The 23,132-nt window shown below is 36.4% G+C and overlaps 1 protein-coding gene across 1 annotated transcript in view; it reads right to left on the minus strand.

The window, feature by feature from the left end:
- LOC128656879 (histone-lysine N-methyltransferase SMYD3) overlaps positions 1–23,132 on the minus strand; it is a 619,924-nt gene that overhangs the window by 287,473 nt on the left and 309,319 nt on the right. Inside the window, exon 4 of the mRNA XM_053711043.1 lies at positions 15,299–15,386. Coding sequence (XP_053567018.1) covers positions 15,299–15,386 — 88 coding nt within the window. The remainder of the gene's footprint in view (positions 1–15,298; positions 15,387–23,132) is intronic.

Below are 23,132 nucleotides of genomic sequence, written 5' to 3' on the forward strand. Positions count from 1 at the left end.
CTATTGCACACAGAAATGCTCCTGTGTAAGGATTTTTGTTTTATTTAGCTTAATACTTTGGATTTCCCTAAGTGGGTTTAACTAATGTAATGTTCAGATGGTTCTAAGTAGTAACTGTACTGATCACTATTAACAAATACAAAAGGTACATAATGTCCTCAGGCAGAATCACTCTTGTATACCCTCTCGTATAAACTGTAATCCCAAATTAATATTAGGTCCATAAGGGAGCTATGCTATTATTTAGGTTTTCATCCCTTCCTATTATTTTTGTAGTTCTTGAGAGGTCCAAAAGAGTCCTCTTTGTATGAAGGAATAATAGCTAATGGAGGCCGGTATTATCTTTTTTTCTATTCTGTTTGGTTATTAATCTACCTCATTGGACTTGTTTTTTCTTATTCAAAATAACTCATTATGGGCTCCGCTACGTGGTTTGCTGTGTCTTTTAGGTATATGTTTTAGGCTGATAGCCTTCTGATGTTACGGATCACAGCTGGACTGTAAATTGTAGTGAGTGTCTGTAATTTGTTAGCACTCACACCACACCACTTTAACATTAAATGGGGTGTCGATCTTTTGCAAATAAAAAACAACATTCTGTTTGAAGTCTGGAGTTTGTGAACAAATCTGGAGTTTTGCTGTATAGATACCTCATATCTTTGAGGTTAACTATTGTGAGTTTGCACTTAGTTTGTTTTTTATTTGCACCTTAATAAAACGATATAACACTATTAGTCTCTTCTGGCCTTGTGTTTCTTTCCATGGTTATTGAGTCACCAACGATTGGAATATTGAGGGCGTTACCATTGGAGAGTGCTTGGAGGTGTTTGGAAGTTTCTAATACTAAAGACAGCAAAACCTGAGGATTGTGGGCAACACACAAACTATTGGATCCATACTCTGGGAGGTGATCGATTATACACCATCTACTTACCTCATATTGATTGAGGTCCTTTAAAGTAAGTGCATATCTGATTGGGTGCAGGAATACCATTTGCTGATAGTTTTTATTCATTGGGACTAAGAACTCTTAAAAGAATGGTCTAATAAGGACTTTTATTATATTATTATATTTTATTATATTTTATTTTATATAATTTCCTAAATACAATTTTTTTTTCATATATTCACATATACATACATTTTCAAACATATATATACATTTTTATTGTTCTTTGATTGTGTTGTGATTTGTACCGGTACTGTATGGTTATGTATATATGTATTATACAATCATAGCATATATGCATTATACATGTCCATTTTAGCATAGTATATTATACATGCTGTTTATGCCTTATTAGTGATAAATAACACTTATAAGGATATCATAAGGCCAATATTTCTCTTAATTCATTTTAATTGTCAACAGTTCATGGATATGAGCTGTTTATAGCGCCATCTTATATATTTTGTACATATATATATATATTTATATAAAGAGAGAGAGAGCGCGCAAGAGAGAGAGAGAAAGACAGACAGAGCGCAACACCTAACTTTCTGCTTGTAATATGAGCGATGTATAGAACGGCTGCACTATCCATTGAAAGAATAGGGTTCTCCACTTGTAATCTAGGCCTGTGATTGGCCCCCTTAGAGCTTAATAAAATGTAGGTGACCCACATCTGAGGAAACCGAGACATTGTATCTTTAATAAGTGCCCTAATTATTTGCAAAATATTAATATATAATTATAATTGAAGCTGTGATGGTTTGTGGTGGATTAGGGGTTACATAGGCTAGCAGGGGTTTTGCAATGTAGTTGTGGAGGGTTAGCAGGTGAGTATAACTTGTGTTATCGTAATCACAATATCAGAAGTTAACTTTTTGAGCCTGTTGGTTTTCACTTGAGCACAAAGTTTTTCTTTCAACTAATGCGTGCGCTACCCGAAGCCCACAAAAAGTTAACTTCTAGTGAAATTTTAACACTTGAGCAGGAGCAGTAATTACCACTCACATTATAATTTAGCCTTTTATGGGGAATAACATTTTAGTTTACAATATCCCTTTAACAAGGCCCAGCGTGGTTTACAGAAACATTTTATCTAAAAAACAACAACAATACTCTCTTTTCAGTGAACATGTGTGTGTTGGGGGTGTGAAAGGTGTAGCTCTGACTCTCAAACCTTTCCTTATATACATTAAACTCAAACAAATTAACTTTTAGATTTGTCTTTCAATGACATGCTCACAATCAGCATGTCAGTACAGCATACCAGTCAAACATAGCAAATCACTGGTGTATTCTAATCCTTTAAAAAACTTATCAAGACTGTTTCTTATCTACAAATTCACCATTAAAGCCTAGGGGAATTTGTAGTAGATACATAAATTGATAAGCTTTTTATGTTTTGAAGACGGAAGACATTCTATGAACTACACACAACTAAACCTAACTACACAGATCTGAAACCAAAGTCCACTTTCTTCCCCATTTCACATAAAGGACCTCACATTGAAACATTTGAAAATGTAGTATGTGATGACATAAAGATATTAAACAACAACAACATTAGGAAGTTCCACCAAAATATGACTAAGACACAAACAAATACCATCAAGAGTCTAGAAGACAACAAAGACATTGTAGTAAAATCGGCTGACAAGGGAGGGGGCATTGTAATCCTAAACAAAATAGATTACAACAAAGAATCAGACAGGATTTTGGGAGATTCTGAGACTTATGAGGTACTAAACTCAGATTCCACAAGAAGATATAAAGAAGAGCTGGACTCCATACTTCTGTCAGCAAAAAGGAAAGGTATTATCAACAATCAGGAATACAGGTATATATCTATGAAACATCCAAGGATACCTGTATTCTATTACCTTCCAAAAATACACAAAAGGTTGGATAACCCCCCCGGAAGGCCGATCATATCCGGTATTGGCTCCATCACCTGCAACCTATCAGAATACATCGATAGAAGACTTCAGAAACATGTACAACAACTACCTTCCTATCTCAAGGACTCCACAGAAGTCCTGAACCTACTCAATAGTCTAGAATGGGACGACCGATACATATTAGCTACCTGCGATGTCACTGCTCTTTATACGAGTATCCCACACGACTTGGGTTTAGAAGCAGTGGAGTACTTCATGAAAAAGGACAGAGAATTGAGTCAGGAACAAAGGGAGTTTGTTGTGGAGGGTATCTCCTATATCCTCAGCCATAATTACTTCAACGACAGAGGAGTGTTCTACAACCAGATATGCGGAACAGCTATGGGGACCAGGTTTGCGCCTAGCTACGCCAACTTATACATGGGTAAATGGGAGAACCTCTTTTGGGACTCCTGCCCAGCAGGCGCAGACCTGGTCCTATACAAAAGATACATAGATGACATCCTCATTATATGGAGAGGTTCTGTGGAAGACCTCCAACACACTATTAATGTGATGAATAATAACATCATGAACTTGAAATTCACGCACAAGATAAGTAAGAAAAATATCCACTTTCTGGACTTAGACATAACGATAAAAGAAGGAAGAGTGTCTACTTCTACGTACTTTAAGGATGTGGACTGTAGCAATTACATCCATCAGACCAGTCAAAAATCCTAAAAGAAAGATTCGTGGACAGAGGATACGATGTGGAAACCATAAACAGAACGATTGAAGAAGTGGAGAAAATGGATAGAGGGTCTATGCTGAAATACAAAAATAAGGACAAGACTCCAGAATGGGACATTACCATACAGGTACCTTTCATCTCTGAATACAGCGAAAATAGGTTTCTAATCGAAAAGATAATAAAGAAGCACTGGCACTTTCTGAAAGAGGACAATATAATTGGGAAAGATCTAAAGGAATCCCCAACATTCATTTACAGAAAAACAAAAAACATTAAAACAATGATCGCTCCTAGTGTCCCCAAATTAACTAGGAAAACCACAATGAAAGATCTACATGGGAAACCACTTAAAGGTTTCTTTCCCTGCCTGACATGCAAGGCTTGCGAACATGGCAAGAAGAGTAACATATTCAAATCCAATATAACACAGGAGTCTTTTAATATGAAAGAGATGATCAGATGCCAGGATTCAGGCATCATATATCTAATCGAATGTGGATGTGGACTACAATATGTAGGGCAAACCTCTAGGAAACTGCGAGATAGAATCTGCGAGCATCTTTTACAGATAAAATGGGGAAAGGAAGATTTTCCACTATACAAACATTTTAAAGAAAAACACAAAGGAAGCAACAAAACGTTCAAATATATGGGCATTAGTAGACCCACCAAAAATTGGAGAGGAGGGGATTTTGAAAAACAACTTCTGAGAGTAGAATCAAAGTGGATCTTCCTGCTAGACTGCATCTTTCCCAAAGGTCTTAACAGCAACACGGAAATATTCCACCTATTATAAGAGAAGCAAAAAACAAACTCTCTCCCACTCCCAACTCTCCAAAAGACACCAGAAAATCAGGAAAGATGGAAAGATGGGAAGAAAGTAGACTGTTTCAAACACAAGCACCACTCTCAACCAATCAAATTAAAAATTAAAGAAATTTTAAAACCAAAGCAATTTTTAAATGTTTTTTAAAAAAAAGTTTTAAAAAGGTTTCTTTGGGGTTCTAAACCTTTTTTAAAATCAAGGTTCCAAAAGCTTTTACAATATATATATTTTTTACAATATATATATTTTTTACATAATATATTTTTTACATAATATTTTTACACAAATTTTCTATATTTTTTAGATATTTATATATTTGTACTTATAAGCTACCCCCAAACCTATTGGCAGACTCCTGAAACTATATAGGACATTGAGATCCTCAGGATAGAAATATTATTGACAGTAATAGGTTCTAAACACACTACTATGCAATATAATACCAACTCCTGTTTTAAGTAATGTCTACCTCTGTTTACGTAATGTTAGGTAATAAATATATAACTCCAACATAACGGTTTTACAATTTTGTACCCACAACATATGGATATCCATATGCCCTTATTTGTATCTTACAATTTTTTATATATTGTATTTGCATTTTTATTTTTATACCAGATATTTGTATTTTTATTCTATACCAGACATACTGAGCTTCCAATACCAATCCCAATTTTTATTCATATGTCATATATTTTTTATTATTTTTTTATCATTTTATCTTTTTATATAATTAAACTTATTCACATAGAGATTGTTTTTTATGTAATAACACAACTACAAGGAACAATGCCATTACATATATTTACACTCATATAGGCAACTTTGCATTTTGCCAAGTCAATATACTATAACCCCAATATGCCAAAATGAGTTGGCACTTCCACCGGCAAATACACATGATATATATTCTTTCCCCTTTCGGATGTCACGCGCATTAAGCGTGTCACTTCCGGTCTGCAAATAAACGTCACTTCCGGTGGGCCCTAACATCCGGTATAAACATCCGGTGAGCGGACACTAAGGAGAATTGGACAATTTTTTGCCTAAAACTCAATGCACTCATTTTTGACATAATAGAAATGGGGGACAATATAATTATCAATTTCTGGAAATGTATTTTAAATGAGAATTTAAACAAACAAAAAAAAAAATTTTTGGCGCAAATTTTAGGCGCAATTTCCACAAACCATCCCATTGGCTATCAAAACACACTTAAGGTGTAGAAGCCAGACAGCTGCTACCAGTCTTGAGAAAGGTCCCTGAGGACCGAAACGCGTTGGCTATACACTGGTATTGCAGCTCAGAATATATCTGGTAAGTAGAATACTGTTGTTGTCATTCTAAAGTGATTTTATTGCACTATGTCTATTTTCTGTACACTTTTTTAGGTACAGGAGGATATCCCATTACATTTGATAACCTTTTAAGAAGAGGAACATCAACCCAGCACTTTCTACACTCACATTTGGAATACTTGGAATTATATACACATTTTTTTGGAGCAATTTGGACTTTATTTATTTCACCAGGATTTTGAATCCTTTTTTATGACACATTTTTTATGACACATTTTTTACCACACCCTTTTATATACACACATTTTTATACACACTTTTTAGGTGTACACCTCACGAGAATTATTCACTATCACATATATTATATTCCTTCCATATGGGTTGCTGATCACAACTCATATTTTTTATATATTTTTATTCATTTTTTCATCTTTTCAAAAAATATTTTTTAATGTATTTTTTATATTTTTTACATTTTTTCACCTTTTTGATTTTTACACCAACTTTGGACATATCATTTTTATTTTATTTTTTGGATATTAACCTTGAACATTTGCTTTGGACATTTTGGTATGGGACTTAAACACTTGTATGTTACATAGGACATAACTTCTTGGACATTGTATGGGGCAATCCATTAGATTGTTGAATCTATTTTTAACTGTATTTTTAACTGTCAGTTTATGTTAATAAAATGTTTGTTTAATACATTTTAATATCACATCCTATATATATATATATTTTGTTTTTAATCTTTTACCTTTCAAGTACTTTTTCACATGGTTTTATATATATTCTTTGTGTAACACAATATTATATATTAACCTTTATGTATACACATTCCTAGTCGTGGACACCATCTTTAGCAACCCAACCCTCATCTGAGGGTAGTGTAGCACTGTATCTTGGCATTTCTTTTTACTCTTAACTTTTGGAGTCTGGTTGGGAGACTCCGCCTATATCAGATATAGCTTGTATGGTATTATTGTGGTGCTGATAGATATACATTCATTTGAACAACAGGAGCAGTAATTACCACTCACATTATAATTTAGCCTTTTATGGGGAATAACATTTTAGTTTACAATATCCCTTTAACAAGGCCCAGCGTGGTTTACAGAAACATTTTATCTAAAAAACAACAACAATACTCTCTTTTCAGTGAACATGTGTGTGTTGGGGGTGTGAAAGGTGTAGCTCTGATTCTCAAACCTTTCCTTATATACATTAAACTCAAACAAATTAACTTTTAGATTTGTCTTTCAATGACGTGCTCACAATCAGCATGTCAGTACAGCATACCAGTCAAACATAGCAAATCACTGTTGTATTCTAATCCTTTAAAAAACTTATCAAGACTGTTTGTTGTCTACAAATTCACCATTAAAGCCTAGGGGAATTTGTAGTAGATACATAAATTGATAAGCTTTCTATGTTTTCAAGACGGAAGACATTCTATGAATTCCATGTCAAATGTACTAAGGGAAAGATTTATTAAGCGACATTCTCAGCTTTTGAGATTTTGAGGTGCAGACTTGCATGAGTGATTCAGCAATGACTAATTTAAGAAGCAGAAAGTGTTTATCTAGCCTCTGAGGTGGTGAGATTAATCACCCAAACACTAGCTTGTTTACTGTGATTGACATGCTCTGCTCTCGCTCAATTAGTTGCACAAGTGCAGGGGGCAGGATTGCATAAGAGAGTTTCTTGTGCCAAAATAAATGTTACCACATGATGCAGCACCACAAGTGCAGATTGCAGGTGGATAGATTCTTGAGAACTTGTTTACCTGCAATCTTGATCAATTTTCCTTTAAGTATTCTTAAATTCATGTTTCAGAAATATACTGTAATACATGTGCCTCAGATTAATTTCAACAGTCTTGTCATAAAAAACTATTTTGCATTATTATAACTTTTTAAAGAATGTTTTGCAGTCCTATTTCTATAGGGAGAACCTGTTTGGATAAATTTGATTTGTAGATGTGCAATATCAATGTATCTACAAATAGCTACAAATTTGGAGAAAGGCACTTTTGAAATAGGGGCCTGTTTTTGATTTATGAGAGCTCTGAGTTGCTTGTCTTGCATAGAGATATAACAGTACTATCCCTCTGGGCAAATACTTACAACTACAGTACATAGCAGTCAAAGGATTAACAAAATCCCACAAGCTAAAAAAAATAGTGAGAACTTCTCTCAATTGAGACAGCATGGCAGGTGTTAGGTTACTGTCAGTTAACTCTTCTTGCAGATGTTAAACTAAACAAAAAGATAATGTCAAGTGCCATACATTCCCTAAGGGCGGTTGTTTCCCTTCATATTCTCTGATCTGTTAAATGATTTTGACAGCTCTAAGATGTGAATGAAAGTCCTTCTGGTGAAAAAAAAATAAAAAATTAGGCAATAAGTGAGTAGTTTGTAGAGATTAAAAAGAATTTGCAGCATTTTAAATGAAACCTGGGTTACAAAATTTTCACTTTATCTTGTCTAGGGAGCGTGGGACAATCAAAGTTTTTACAAAGTTAACAAGCCAGTTTACAGCAAAAGCAAGCAAAATATATAATAAATGTATACTGCACGGTATTCTACAGTACATTTAAACTTAAATTTTATATTTTAAAGTGTTTCATGCCCCTTTAAGCTTTTAAAAATTAGGCTTTTAGAAGAAATTTAATGTACAGAAAATATTTATCTATTTACTACTGTAATAGCATGGTATTAGTGTGGATTTTAAAAGTTTAACAAACAATTTATAGTACAGGCCCCCAGCCTTCTTGTACAAAGGATTGGTTACTAACAGTGGGAAAGACACAATACATTAAACTCACACTTATGATTTGGCTAGGGTAACTTAAGCTAGCCTTTTGTAAGTTCATGTTCTTAATTTTTGTTCACCCCCCACCCCTCATGAGAGCTGGTTTGTGTGGCTAGCAGATCCGGGGCTCCTTATGGGTTAGAGATATTGTTTACACTATAGTAGTGGGAGGTGCTAGCTCCTTTTTCACCTTAGGTAAAGAAAGAGGGTGGAGTGATGGCCAGGCCAACGAGAAGGGTCTGAAACCCTAGGTGGGTGTCTAGGGGGTTCTTCTCAGGTAGTCGGGTCATAAGAACTCCCTGAATAATCCTATTGATATTGCCTTGGGCAGAGTATGGGGGTTCCGCTGCAAATTCCATTACGGGACCTTGACCTCTTGAGTTGACTAGTGTAACGCTCGTGGGATACTCCTCTATCAGACCAAACTCGCCAGTTGTCTTGTTATCCCGACATCGAGCCAGACTGATAGGGAATATCTATCCCAGAGCAGAGAAATTTAGTGAGATGAGGAAGGCGGCACTCACCACAGGCAGGACAGTCCCCAGCGGCAAAGGCAGAGCAGTCCAAGGATGAACCACTAGAATGGTCAGGCAGGCAGGGTTTGGCACCAGTAAAGCAGTTCAAGGGCACACCACTAGCAGGCAGGGTTTGGCAACAGTAAAGCACTCCAAGGGCACACCACTAGAATGGTCAGGCAGGCAGGGTTCGGCAACAGTATTACAATCCAGCAATTAAGGGGTAAAGCAGGTAGAGTAGTCAGACAGGCAGGTTCAGCAATAGTAATTCAATCCAGCAGTTAAGGGTTAAAGCAGGTAGAATAGTCAGACAGGCAGGTTCAGTAACGGTAATAAGGCACATAGAAAGAATGATCTGTCACACCCAGGTGCACACAAAGTAACACCTATACTTGGGCAGTGACAGATCATTTGTAAAAAATTTAAATAGGCGCAGGATTTGCGCCACAGAGGTCTAACCGGCATCAGGAGCGTGCGGCGATGACGTCCGCGTCGCACACATCCGGACCTGACACTGCCCCTTTTCAACGAGCAGGGAAGGAGACGCCGCACCCCTAGCAACGGCTAGAACGGCGCAGCAACTAGGGACACAATTGCTGCCAACCCCTTATTTGATCACTTCAGTTGGTTAAATGTTGTTTTATTGAATAAACTTGACCATCATGGTCTTCTCTACAATCTTGCGCTCCTTGTATTTATTTTATATTATAATGTTACCTTTGTTATAGCACTACACTGTTACCTCCCTATCTTGGACCTTTAGTCCCTTATTACCTAAGAAATAAGTTACTAGTAATTAATTAATCTGTATATACTACTTACCACTGTGACACAAATACACTTATGGTACCTAAGGAGAACTGTATAATTGCTTCTTGAATAACAAACTACTGATGTCTGTTTAGCGCTTCTGCAAAAAGGGACATATCATTGTCTCAGAGGGCTCAGAATTAGGGACTGTCACTATTAAGTATGGACAGTTGGGAGGTCCGCATTTATAATTGCCTGCTATTGTATAAGATATTGTAAGTATACATTATAATGTTCATTTTATGATATAAACACTTAAAGGGACAGTTAACACCAGAATTTTTGTTGTTTAAAAAGATAGATAATCCCTTTATTACCCATTCCCCATTTATGCATAACCAACACAGTTATAATAATACACGTTTTACCTCTGTAATTACCTCTGTAATTACCTTGAATCTAAGCCTCTGCAAAATGCCCCCTTATTTTAGTTCTTTTGACAGACTTGCATTTTAGCCATCAGTGCTCACTCCTAGGAGCTTCACGTGTGTGAGCTCAATGTTCTCTATATAAAACACATGAACTAACGCCCTCTAGTGGTGAAAAACTGTCAAAAGCTTTCACATTAGAGGCAGCCTTCAAGGTCTAAGTAATTAGCATATGAACCTCCTAGGTTTAGCTTTCAACTAAGAATACCAAAAGAACAAAGCAAAATTGGTTATAAAAGTAAATTGGAAAGTTGTTTAAAATTACATGCCCTATTTAAATCATGAACAGTTTTTTGGACTTGACTGTCCCTTTAAGTGAGTTTACTTATAACTTTGTATTTCTTTACATTCAGTGAATAAATTAAACAGTTATACAGAAAAAACACACAACACTAATAACAGTTAATAATGAAAGTTAAAATCTCAATTTACAGCAAAACTAGATACCAAAATTATCTTAAATATACTGTTCAGGAAAATGTTGCAACGGCCAATAACTTTATGTAGTACAAGGCCACGTGTTTAATGCTATACTGGGTAAAAGCTAATGTGTTTCTACAGTGTTAAGTTTTTAAAGAATTTCTCAGATATTATTTCAGTGTCTCTTGTGGGTTCCATGACTGTTTTGAAATTCACTTTTTCAGCATAATATAAACCTGTCCTATCTAAAGGGCTATAAAAACCTAATAAATTGTTTCAGAGAAGTGAGGCCCTTAAACCTCTGTAAGACTAAAGTTCAAACTGAAAAAGATGTGAGAAAACAATCCATCAATTAAAGTACTGTATGTAGGTATCACCAAAATATTACATCCATTTCATGTACCAGTTGAAACTAATAGCGCATAAAGTAAATAATGAAAGAAACACAGAGAAGTAAAATAGCTTAAGTTAGATTTGAGATGTTTGACTTCCAAAAGCCTCTAAAAGGCTAGTTATGAGGTTTCACCCTACTTGAATATAACCGTACTTTGCCACCAATTGAAATATGCATATCCCATGATGGCCCATAAAGTCTGCCTATATGGCGTGCATATCCCAGGCATTTCTAAATTCTTACCTCCTCTACTAGAAGTCTATTCCATGGATCAACAAAGCTTTCTGTAAAGAAGTGCTTACACATAACTTCTGAACCTTCAACCCTCTAATTTGAAAATATGACCTCTTATTCTGCTCTATTTTATCTGGTATGTTGATAAATAGTAGACTTTGTAGATTGCAATAGATGTATATTTCTGTATAATTTTAGACCTAAAATATTTATTTTCTGAATATCTCCTCATAAAATTGTGCCTTATATTACTTTAAACATTTAGAGGAACTTTTGTCTTGAGTGGTCACAGCATGATCGGCTGATTTCAATCACAAAACATATGTTTTATATTGTTTTCAAATGACTTTGCCTATACTTTGTATACAAACTCCCTACCTGAGCTCTTCCAGTCCTTCAGAAACTGCTTTCCAAGCCAGTATTCACATAATTTGTTTCAAGACCTCTCTTGAAAACCATTTTGATAATTAATACACAACATATATTATATATTTACTTTTTCTGTTTTTGAAATGAAAAATATCACATTTTAAGAAACAAACTTATTACATTAAAATAATTAACAGATTACACTTTTAAACTATAAAACATATTGGGCCAGATTATCAGTGAAGCGCAAAATTGCGCTTTCCAAGCGTGATATTTGCGCTCCACTCATACCACCTCGCGTTCGCATTGCATGGAAGCTTTGTGCTCATAAGAGCGTGCTTCCATAGGGTCCAATGGGAGCCTTGTTCTGATGCCGTCATACACAGCACAGAACCTAGCGCAGCGAAGGGCGTAAGCCGAACAGCAATTGGCCGAAAATGTAAAATATATATGTATATGAATATATACATATATGTGTTTATATGTGTATATACACATATTAACACATAAATATATATGCATATAAGCATATACATATATATTTCAAGTGAAATCACAGTCCCTATAGACTGCAATGTAAAGGCACTTTTCAGTGCGTTTTTTTTTTAACACCCCATATCCGCACACTTTAACCCCATAAAACTGCTTTGCGCAGTTCTTATTTAAAAAAATAAATAAAGATGCTACTATTATTTTATTGTAAACACCAAAACTACACTTTATTTTGGGGGCAACTGGGGGACATTTTTAAAATTAAGCAGAGGTTTGACCTCTGGTAAATTATTTGAGCGCTAATTGCTACAGTGACCTTTTTAATGGCTGGTTATTTAACATGCGCCTGTAAACAAGCGAATTAGCCCATTTACGGGAGCACATTAAATTAGTGCTCAACTTGTAATATAGCCCATTGACAATGAAAATATAAACTTCAGAATAATAACTGGGCTTGTACTGTTTATTCTTCAACCAAACTCCTCAACCATTAAACCATCTATACTTGTAAAAAATCTATAGTAATATGATAGAACCCTTTGGATATAAATGTATTTAATAATATTCAGGACAGAGACAATTCTCAAAAAAGTGGATTAGTTAGTAGATCAGGAGACATGATCTGCAAAGCAACTTATGAACAGTTTCATGCTGAAAGGACAATTGTTACATAGAATATCTTGCAATAGGACTTACTAGAATAAAGCGCAGAGTAAATATTATAATCATAAAATATGGTCATTAACTATTTAAAATTATGCAGAATGCCTAAAATTTGAATTTACGTGTCTATAAACTAGCTATTTGTATCCGCTATGACTAAGATTTCTACAAACCGAAGCTTCTCAGGGTCAACCTGCAGAGTTTCCAGGTATCCTTACTGCCAAACATTTTATTCATCAACTTGAAGGGATAAAAAGGTCAAAATTGCAATGTGCATGGGTACATTTCAGTTTTCAATAGATGCATTTTTGAAATATACTTCCATAAGTAAAAATGCGGTACTTTTCCATTAACGGACCACCACTGTGCTGGTGAATACAGAGTGCCAGCAGATGGCGCTATAGAGTTTTGGTCCGTTAATGGAAAAGATGACGATCTTCTGGTATCCACCCCATGTGAACCTTGGGGAATGATGTTTATAAGGTGAAGCCCCCCTTGTAAACATCATTCCCAAGGTTCAGAAGGGGTGGATGGCAGAGGTTCAGATTTTTTTCCATTAAAGGACAGTCAACACCTGAATTTTTGTTGTTTAAAAAGAAAGATAATCCCTTTATTACCCCTTCCCTAGTTTTGCAAAACCAACACTGTTTTAGAAATACACTTTTTACCTCTGTGATTACCTTGTATCTAAGTCTCTGCAAACTGCCCCCTTATTTCAGTTCTTTTGACAGACTTGCATTTTAGCCAATTAGTGCTGGCTCCAGGGTAACTTCATGTGCATGAGCTCAATGTTATCTATATGAAACACATGAACTAATGCCCTCTAGTGTTCAAAATGCATTCAGAATAGATGCAGTCTTCAATGTCTAAGAAATTAGCATATGAACCTACTAGAATTAGATTTCAACTAAGAATACGAAGGGAACAAAGCAAAATTGGTGATAAAAGTAAATTGGAAAGTTGTTTAAAATTACATTCCCCATTTAAATCATGAAAGTTTTTTTGGACTTAACTGTCCCTTTAACAGACCAAAACTCTATAGCTCCATCTGCTGGAATTCTGCATTCACAGAGTGCTGTTCTGTTAATGGAAAAGTACCAAAATGCTTCTAATAAAAGGTATTACCATTTTTAAATATGTACATATGCTGTGATGGCTTGTGCAGGAGCCTTTAAAGGGACATTCCAGTCAAAATTTAAATGCACATAGATTAATTATATCTTTGAATGTAAGCATGTTTGTAATTTACATGTATTGGTAAAAATGCTTCTAGTAAAAGTTATCACTGTTTTAGTGTTGACATTTTTCTCTACACGTGCATGTGAAGCATAGCTAGATATTCTCAGTACACCAGCATTTTACATACTGCAGCTGCTCAGATCATCAGTGGGGCTTGTATCATGTCATCAATTAACAAATTGCGTCATTACCAGATGGTAAAAGCACCTTAGGCTCTCCGAGCAACTGCTGTGTATAAAATGCTGGTGCACGGTGCATACTTAAATACACTTTTGAAACAGCTATAGCTTTTATTAGAAGCATTTTTGCTAAAAGATGTATATTACTAAATTGCTTCTACTCAATACCGAAATGTACCCATGTGATTTCCAATTTTGGCTGGAACGTCCCTTTAAGAACCATACCTTCTGAGAGTCAGCAGTAAGCTGCATGACAGAAATTAAGTCTCTAAAGACACAATACACACCACAGTCAGCTCTCAGAGCTTTAATAATGGTGCATGAGCCTCACAGCAAATGTGTGTATGCCAATGAAAAACAGTAATAAACTTTACTGCCGGCATTTTTGCTAATGGAAGTATATTGCAAAAATGTTTCTATTTAAAGGGAAATGCCACCCACATTTTTTCTTTTATGATTTTGAAAGAGAATGCAATGTTAAACATCTTTCTAATTCACTTCTATTATCTAATTTGTTTTATTCTCTTGATATTCTTTGATGAAAAGCATATCTAGATATGCTCACTAGCTGCTGATTGGTTGCTGCACATAGAAGCATTATGTGATTGGCTCACCATGTACATTGCTTTTTCTACAAATAAGGATATTTAAAAAATGAAGCAAAATAAATTATGGAAGTCAATTGTAATGTTGTTTAAATTTCTATTCTCTATCTGAATCATGAAAGAAAGATTTTGGGTTTAGTGGCCCTTTAACATTAAAATGCACCTACGTACATTTCAGTTTTGACCTTTCTATTCCTTTAAAGGAAATGATGACTGATTTTTGTACCTAAATAAAAAAACAAAGAACTGTACCCACAGAATCAACTGATTGACATTATGACTGTAAAATTGCTCTATCATGTAAAAAAGAAAATTTCCTCCCTCTGTATGTCGAGCCACAATAAAAATGAATAAAACTGCCATACAATGACAGTTTCCCACATTGACCACTGCTATTTGCAGCCACCTTTCTTTTGTAACAAAGGATACTTTCCTGGAAATTCAGCTCCTCCAGCCTTGCAATTGATCCCTCTGCCTCTTTTGAAGCTTGCGGATCCCCTGCCAACATGTCTTCATCCTGATCCAGCAAATACACACAAGAACAGCACAACATTACTGGCACAGGTCAAAAAAACATTTGTATTTGCATTTTTCAATTGATAAAGCAAAAAACATTATTAGTTGTTTTTTTTTTCCATTTTTAAAAGGAATAAAAACATGAAAACAAATGTTATTTTGGTTTAACAAAATGAACATAGTATCTGAAAGAGAATATAGATTTATATAACAATGTTAGGAAATTAAAATAAATTCAGGTGTATTGGAAATGTAATGTTTTTGAAGAAACATTTAAGAAATTAATTTACATATGATTTACTGTGTATGTAACAAAACATTATTTTAACCAGAAAAGTTTTTTTTTTTTATGATACAACAAATGATATGGAATCTAAAACACATAATATTGTACCACATTAAAGGGACATTAAACACTTTGAGATTGTAATATAAAATGGTAAATCGTACATAGAAAAAAAATGCAATATACTTTTATTATTTATTTTGTTCCCTTTTCCTGTAATTACATTCTGAAATTGCGAGCATTTCAGTTTCTGTTAGAAATGGAAGTGCAGAACACTGTTATATTCCACACAGCCATTGGCTACACACTGTAGTGACCTATTTATAACTGTCCCTAATTGGCCACAACAGAGAAGGTAACCTAAATTACAACATAGCAGCTCTCATTGTTTTATAGACACTAAAACTTTACACTTATTTTGTCAATATTTAAACAACTAATGAAACGTTAAAAAATATATCTACATGTTATACTCAGACTAATCTTTTCTTTGAATGCATCATTATATGTAGAATTTATTTACGGCTAGATTTAGAGTTTTGTCGGTAACGACCCGCGTAGCTAACGCTGGCTTTTTTCTGGCCGCACCTTTAAAATAACTCTGGTATTGAGAGTCCACAGAATGGCTGCGTTAGGCTCCAAAAAAGGAGCGTAGAGCATATTTAACGCAACTGCAACTCTCGATACCAGAGTTGCTTACGGACGCGGCCAGCCTCAAAAACGTGCTCGTGCACGATTCCCCCATAGGAAACAATGGGGCTGTTTGAGCTGAAAAAAAACCTAACACCTGCAAAAAAGCCGCGTTCAGCTCCTAACGCAGCCCCATTGTTTGCTATGGGGAAACACTTCCTACGTCTGCACCTAACACTCTAACATGTACCCCGAGTCTAAACACCCCTAACCTTACACTTATTAACCCCTAATCTGCCGCCCCCGCTATCGCTGACCCCTGCATATTATTATTAACCCCTAATCTGCCGCTCCGTAAACCGCCGCTACTTACATTATCCCTATGTACCCCTAATCTGCTGCCCCTAACACCGCCGACCCCTATATTATATTTATTAACCCCTAATCTGCCCCCCACAACGTCGCCTCCACCTGCCTACACTTATTAACCCCTAATCTGCCGACCGGACCGCACCGCTACTATAATAAAGTTATTAACCCCTAATCCGCCTCACTAACCCTATAATAAATAGTATTAACCCCTAATCTGCCCTCCCTAACATCGCCGACACCTAACTTCAAACATTAACCCCTAATCTGCCGACTGGAGCTCACCGCTATTCTAATAAATGTATTAACCCCTAAAGCTAAGTCTAACCCTAACACTAACACCCCCCTAAGTTAAATATAATTTAAATCTAACGAAATTAATTAACTCTTATTAAATAAATTATTCCTATTTAAAGCTAAATACTTACCTGTAAAATAAATCCTAATATAGCTACAATATAAATTATATTTATATTATAGCTATTTTAGGATTTATATTTATTTTACAGGTAACTTTGTATTTATTTTAACCAGGTACAATAGCTATTAAATAGTTAAGAACTATTTAATAGCTAAAATAGTTAAAATAATTACAAATTACCTGTAAAATAAATCCTAACCTAAGTTACAATTAAACCTAACACTAGACTATCAATAAATTAATTAAATAAAATACCTACAATTACCTACAATTAAACCTAACACTACACTATCAATAAATTATTTAAATACAATATCTACAAATAAATACAATGAAATAAACTAACTAAAGTACAAAAAATAAAAAAGAACTAAGTTACAAAAAATAAAAAAATATTTACAAACATTAGAAAAATATTACAACAATTTTAAACTAATTACACCTACTCTAAGCCCCCTAATAAAATAACAAAGCCCCCCAAAATTAAAAAATGCCCTACCCTATTCTAAATTACAAAAGTTCAAAGCTCTTTCACCTTACCAGCCCTGAACAGGGCCCTTTGCGGGGCATGCCCCAAAGAATTCAGCTCTTTTGCCTGTAAAAAAAAAACATACAATACCCCCCCCCAACATTACAACCCACCACCCACATACCCCTAATCTAACCCAAACCCCCCTTAAATAAACCTAACACTAAGCCCCTGAAGATCTTCCTACCTTATCTTCACCCTGCCAGGTTCACCGATCCGTCCTCGGAAGTCTTGATCCAAGCCTCGGAAGTGTTGATCCAAGCCCAAGCGGGGGGCTGAAGAGCGACGTCCATCCTCGGGCTGAAGTCTGGATCCAAGCGGCGACTGAAGAAATCCATCCTCGGGCTGAAGTCGGAAGTCCATCATCTGGATGAAGTCTTCTATCAAGCCGCATCTTCAATCTTCTTTCTTCTGGAGCGGAGCGGAACCATCTTCTTCCAAGCCGACGCGGAACATCCTCTTCAACCGACGACTAGACGACGAATGACGGTTCCTTTAAATGACGTCATCCAAGATGGCTTCCCTCGAATTCCGATTGACTGATAGGATTCTATCAGCCAATCGGAATTAAGGTAGGAATATTCTGATTGGCTGATGGAATCAGCCAATCAGAATCAAGTTCAATCCGATTGGCTGATCCATCAGCCAATCAGAATATTCCTACCTTAATTCCGATTGGCTGAAAGAATCCTATCAGCCAATTGGAATTTGAGGGACGCCATCTTGGATGACGTCCCTTAAAGGAACCGTCATTCGTCGGGAAGTCGTCGTCGGAAGAAGATGGGTCCGCGGTGGAGGTCTTCAAGATGGAGCCGGTCCTCATCGGATGAAGATAGAAGATGCCGCTTGGAAGAAGATGGTTGCCGGTCCGGATCTACTCTTCTTCCCGGATAGGATGAAGACTTTGGACCCTCTTCTGGACTTCTTCAGCCGTCGGATGATGGATGTCTAGCCCCCTCTTGGGTTGGATGAAGATATCGGAGCCAGGACGGATCGGTGTGATACCCGGTGAGGTGAAGACAAGGTAGGAAGATCTTCAGGGGCTTAGTGTTAGGTTTATTTAAGGGGGGTTTGGGTTAGATTAATGTTTGAAGTTAGGTGTCGGCGATGTTAGGGAGGGCAGATTAGGGGTTAATTATTGTAGGTAGCTGGCGGCGACGTTGTGGGGGGCAGGTTAGGGGTTAATAAATATAATATAGGGGTCGGCGGTGTTAGGGGCAGCAGATTAGGGGTACATAAGTATAACGTAGGTGGCGGTCGGCAGATTAGGGGTTAAAAAAATTTAATCGAGTGGCGGCGATGTGGGGGGACCTCGGTTTAGGGGTACATAGGTAGTTTATGGGTGTTAGTGTACTTTAGAGCACAGTAGTTAAGAGCTTTATGAACCGGCGTTAGCCCAGAAAGCTCTTAACTACTGACTTTTCTTTGCGGCTGGAGTTTTGTCGTTAGATTTCTAACGCTCACTTCAGCCACGACTCTAAATACCGGAGTTAGAAAGATCCCATTGAAAAGATAGGATACGCAAATGACGTAAGGGGATCTGCGGTATGGAAAAGTCGCGGCTGAAAAGTGAGCGTTAGACCCTTTTTTGACTGACTCCAAATACCGGCGGTAGCCTAAAACCAGCGTTAGGAGCCTCTAACGCTGGTTTTCACGGCTACCGCCAAACTCCAAATCTAGGCCCAAGTGTTTAATGTCCCTTTAAAATCCACAATTTTGTACCCTCTTCATTTTGACAAATGAATTAAAACTATGTTTAGTCAAAGCTTGTTGTGGTTTTTGGGGAAGGAATTTGCCATTAGGGTAGGGGATTGTAAACGAGGGGAGGATTGTGGTGGCAGATCATTTTAGAGGCAGGTAGAGGAAGTATTTATTGGTGGCTAATTTTAGTGGCAGGTTTGTGATGAGGGTGTGGTTGTTGCAAATTTATGCTGGGATCCAGGTAGTTAAAGTGATAGTAAACTCTTCCCTTTATAAAATCAGATCCGAAAAGATATTTTAGATAGAGTTTAATTCATCAGATATAATGAAGATGTGCTGTAGCTTACTTTTTAATATATATTTATGAAATTCAAATACCCCGAGCTCTGTGAGCTAAAGGTTTGTTCTCCAATCAGCAGTGTCCTCTCTGGGCACATTTTGACAACAATTCAAACTGTTAGCTCACAGAAAATTTGACTTTTGACTGGTCGGCAGAGCGCGGGGTATTTGACTTAAACTCCATCTAAAATGTTACTAACATTCCAGATCTGTTTTATAAAGGGGAGAGTTTACCATCACTTTAAGCATAAGATATTAAAACTGGGCACAGCACTTAACAGAATTTAAATATATATGGTGCACGTAGAAGGGGTTACTGCTCACCCCTGTGCTGTGGTATTTTCTATGTACTATCACTATAAGCATAGGAGTCTGTTACTTAGTAGCCACGGTTAATTGTGCTGTAAGCATCCAATAGTTAGGGGTTGGGGTTAATTATGTTGGGGGTTAGAGTAGGCAGGGGCTAGACTTATAGGGGCACAAAACCAGTCCTTTTAAAAAAGTGGGGATGATTTTAGAAAATATTCCATTAAAATAACTTATTGTTTGCAGGGCATAAAAAGGTAAGTGTTAAATGTTTTGTATTTTGATGTTCCTTTTATTGCCCTGGTGGGTCTGTGTAGCTAGCAGTTAGGGTTAATTGTGGTGGGTTGTATGAGGGCTTTTTAACATGAGGGATTGAAACAACATGTAAAATGTTAAGTGCAGTGGTGAGGCTGCAGTTAGGTTTACTTCAGGTTGGGGGGTCACATTTACTTTTTTTTTTTTTAAGCCAATAAAAAAATTCAAAACTGATGCTGCTCTAGTAAAGGGACATTAAACACTTTGAGATGGTAATATAAAATGGTAAATCATATATATACACATAAAAAAACCTCTGCAATATATTTTCATTATTTATTTTGTCCCTTTTTCCTGTAATTCCATTCTTAAATTGTGAGCTTTTCAATTCTTGTTAGGAATGGAAGTGCAGAACACTGTTATACTCCACACAGCCATTGGCTGCACACTCATGTGACCTATTTATAACTGTCTCTAATTAGCCACAGCAGAGAAGGTAACCTAAGTTACAACATGGCAGCTCCCATTGTTTTATAGACACTAAGGCCTAGATTTGGAGTTTGGCGGTAGATGGGCTGTTAACGCTACGCGGGCTTTTTTCTGGACGCACCATAAAATTAACTCTGGTATCGAGAGTTCAAAAAAATGCTGCGTTAGGCTCCAAAAAAGGAGCGTAGAGCATTTTTTCCGCAAATGCAACTCTCGATACCAGAGTTGCTTATGGACGCGGCCAGCCTCAAAAACGTGCTCGTGCACGATTCTCCCATAGGAAACAATGGGGCTGTTTGAGCTGAAAAAAAACCTAACACCTGCAAAAAAGCTGCGTTCAGCTCCTAACGCAGCCCCATTGTTTCCTATGGGGAAACACTTCCTACGTCTGCACCTAACACTCTAACATGTACCCCGAGTCTAAACACCCCTAACCTTACACTTATTAACCCCTAATCTGCCGCCCCCGCTATCGCTGACCCCTGCATTATATTATTAACCCCTAATCTTCCGCTCCGTAAACCGCCGCAACTTACATTATCCCTATGTACCCCTAATCTGCTGCCCCTAACACCGCCGACCCCTATATTATATTTATTAACCCCTAATCTGCCCCCCTCAATGTCGCCGACACCTGCCTACACTTATTAACCCCTAATCTGCCGAGCGGACCTGAGCGCTACTATATTAAAGTTATTAACCCCTAATCCGCCTCACTAACCCTATCATAAATAGTATTAACCCCTAATCTGCCCTCCCTAACATCGCCGACACCTAACTTCAATTATTAACCCCTAATCTGCCGACAGGAGCTCACCGCTATTCTAATAAATGTATTAACCCCTAAAGCTAAGTCTAACCCTAACACTAACACCCCCCTAAGTTAAATATAATTTAAATCTAACGAAATTAATTAACTATTATTAAATAAATTATTCCTATTTAAAGCTAAATACTTACCTGTAAAAAAAATCCTAATATAGCTACAATATAAATTATAATTATATTATAGCTATTTTAGGATTAATATTTATTTTACAGGCAACTTTGTAATTATTTTAACTAGGTACAATAGCTATTAAATAGTTAAGAACAATTTAATAGTTACCTAGTTAAAATAATAACAAAATTACCTGTAAAATAAGTCCTAACCTAAGTTATAATTAAACCTAACACTACCCTATCAATAAATTAATTAAATAAAATACCTACAATTACCTACAATAAAACCTAACACTACACTATCAATAAATAAATTAAATACAATTTCTACAAATAACTACAATTACATAAACTAACTAAAGTACAAAAAATAAAAAAGAACTAAGTTACAAAAAATAAAAAAATATTTACAAACATAAGAAAAATATTACAACAATTTTAAACTAATTACACCTACTCTAAGGTGTAGGAATATTCTGATTGGCTGATCTGATCAGCCAATCAGATTGAGCTCGCATTCTATTGGCTGATCGGAACAGCCAATAGAATGCGAGCTCAATCTCATTGGCTGATCAAATCAGCCAATCGGATTGAACTTGATTCTGATTGGCTGATTCCATCAGCCAATCAGAATATTCCTACCTTAATTCCGATTGGCTGATAGAATCCTATCAGCCAATCGGAATTCGAGGGACGCCATCTTGGATGACGTCCCTTAAAGGAACCGTCATTCGTCGGGAGACGCCGGAAGAAGAGGATGGATCCGCGTCGGCTGCTTCAACATGGACCCGCTCCGCACCGGATGGAAGAAGATCGAAGATGCCGCTTGGATGAAGATGTTTGCCGGTCCGGATGTCCTCTTCTTGCCGGATAGGAGGAAGACTTTGGACCCTCTTCTGGACTTCTTCAGTGGATGTCTAGCCCCCGCTTGGGTTGGATGAAGATATCGGAGCCAGGACCGATCGGTGATACCCGGTGAGGTGAAGACAAGGTAGGAAGATCTTCAGGGGCTTAGTGTTAGGTTTATTTAAGGGGGGTTTGGGTTAGATTAGGGGTATGTGGGTGGTGGGTTGTAATGTTGGGGGGGGGGCATTGTATGTTTTTTTTTACAGGCAAAAGAGCTGAACTTCTTGGGGCATGCCCCGCAAAGGGCCCTGTTCAGGGCTGGTAAGGTAAAAGAGCTTTTAAATTTATTAATTTAGAATAGGGTAGGGCATTTTTTTATTTTGGGGGTCTTTGTTAGTTTATTAGGGGGCTTAGAGTAGGTGTAATTAGTTTAAAATTGTTGTAATATTTTTCTTATGTTTGTAAATATTTTTTTATTTTTTGTAACTTAGTTCTTTTTTATTTTTTGTACTTTAGTTAGTTTATGTAATTGTAGTTATTTGTAGAAATTGTATTTAATTTATTTATTGATAGTGTAGTGTTAGGTTTTATTGTAGGTAATTGTAGGTATTTTATTTAATTAATTTATTGATAG

The sequence above is a fragment of the Bombina bombina genome, chromosome 4 (genome assembly GCF_027579735.1).
Source record: "Bombina bombina isolate aBomBom1 chromosome 4, aBomBom1.pri, whole genome shotgun sequence".
NCBI classification, from domain to species: Eukaryota; Metazoa; Chordata; class Amphibia; order Anura; family Bombinatoridae; genus Bombina; species Bombina bombina.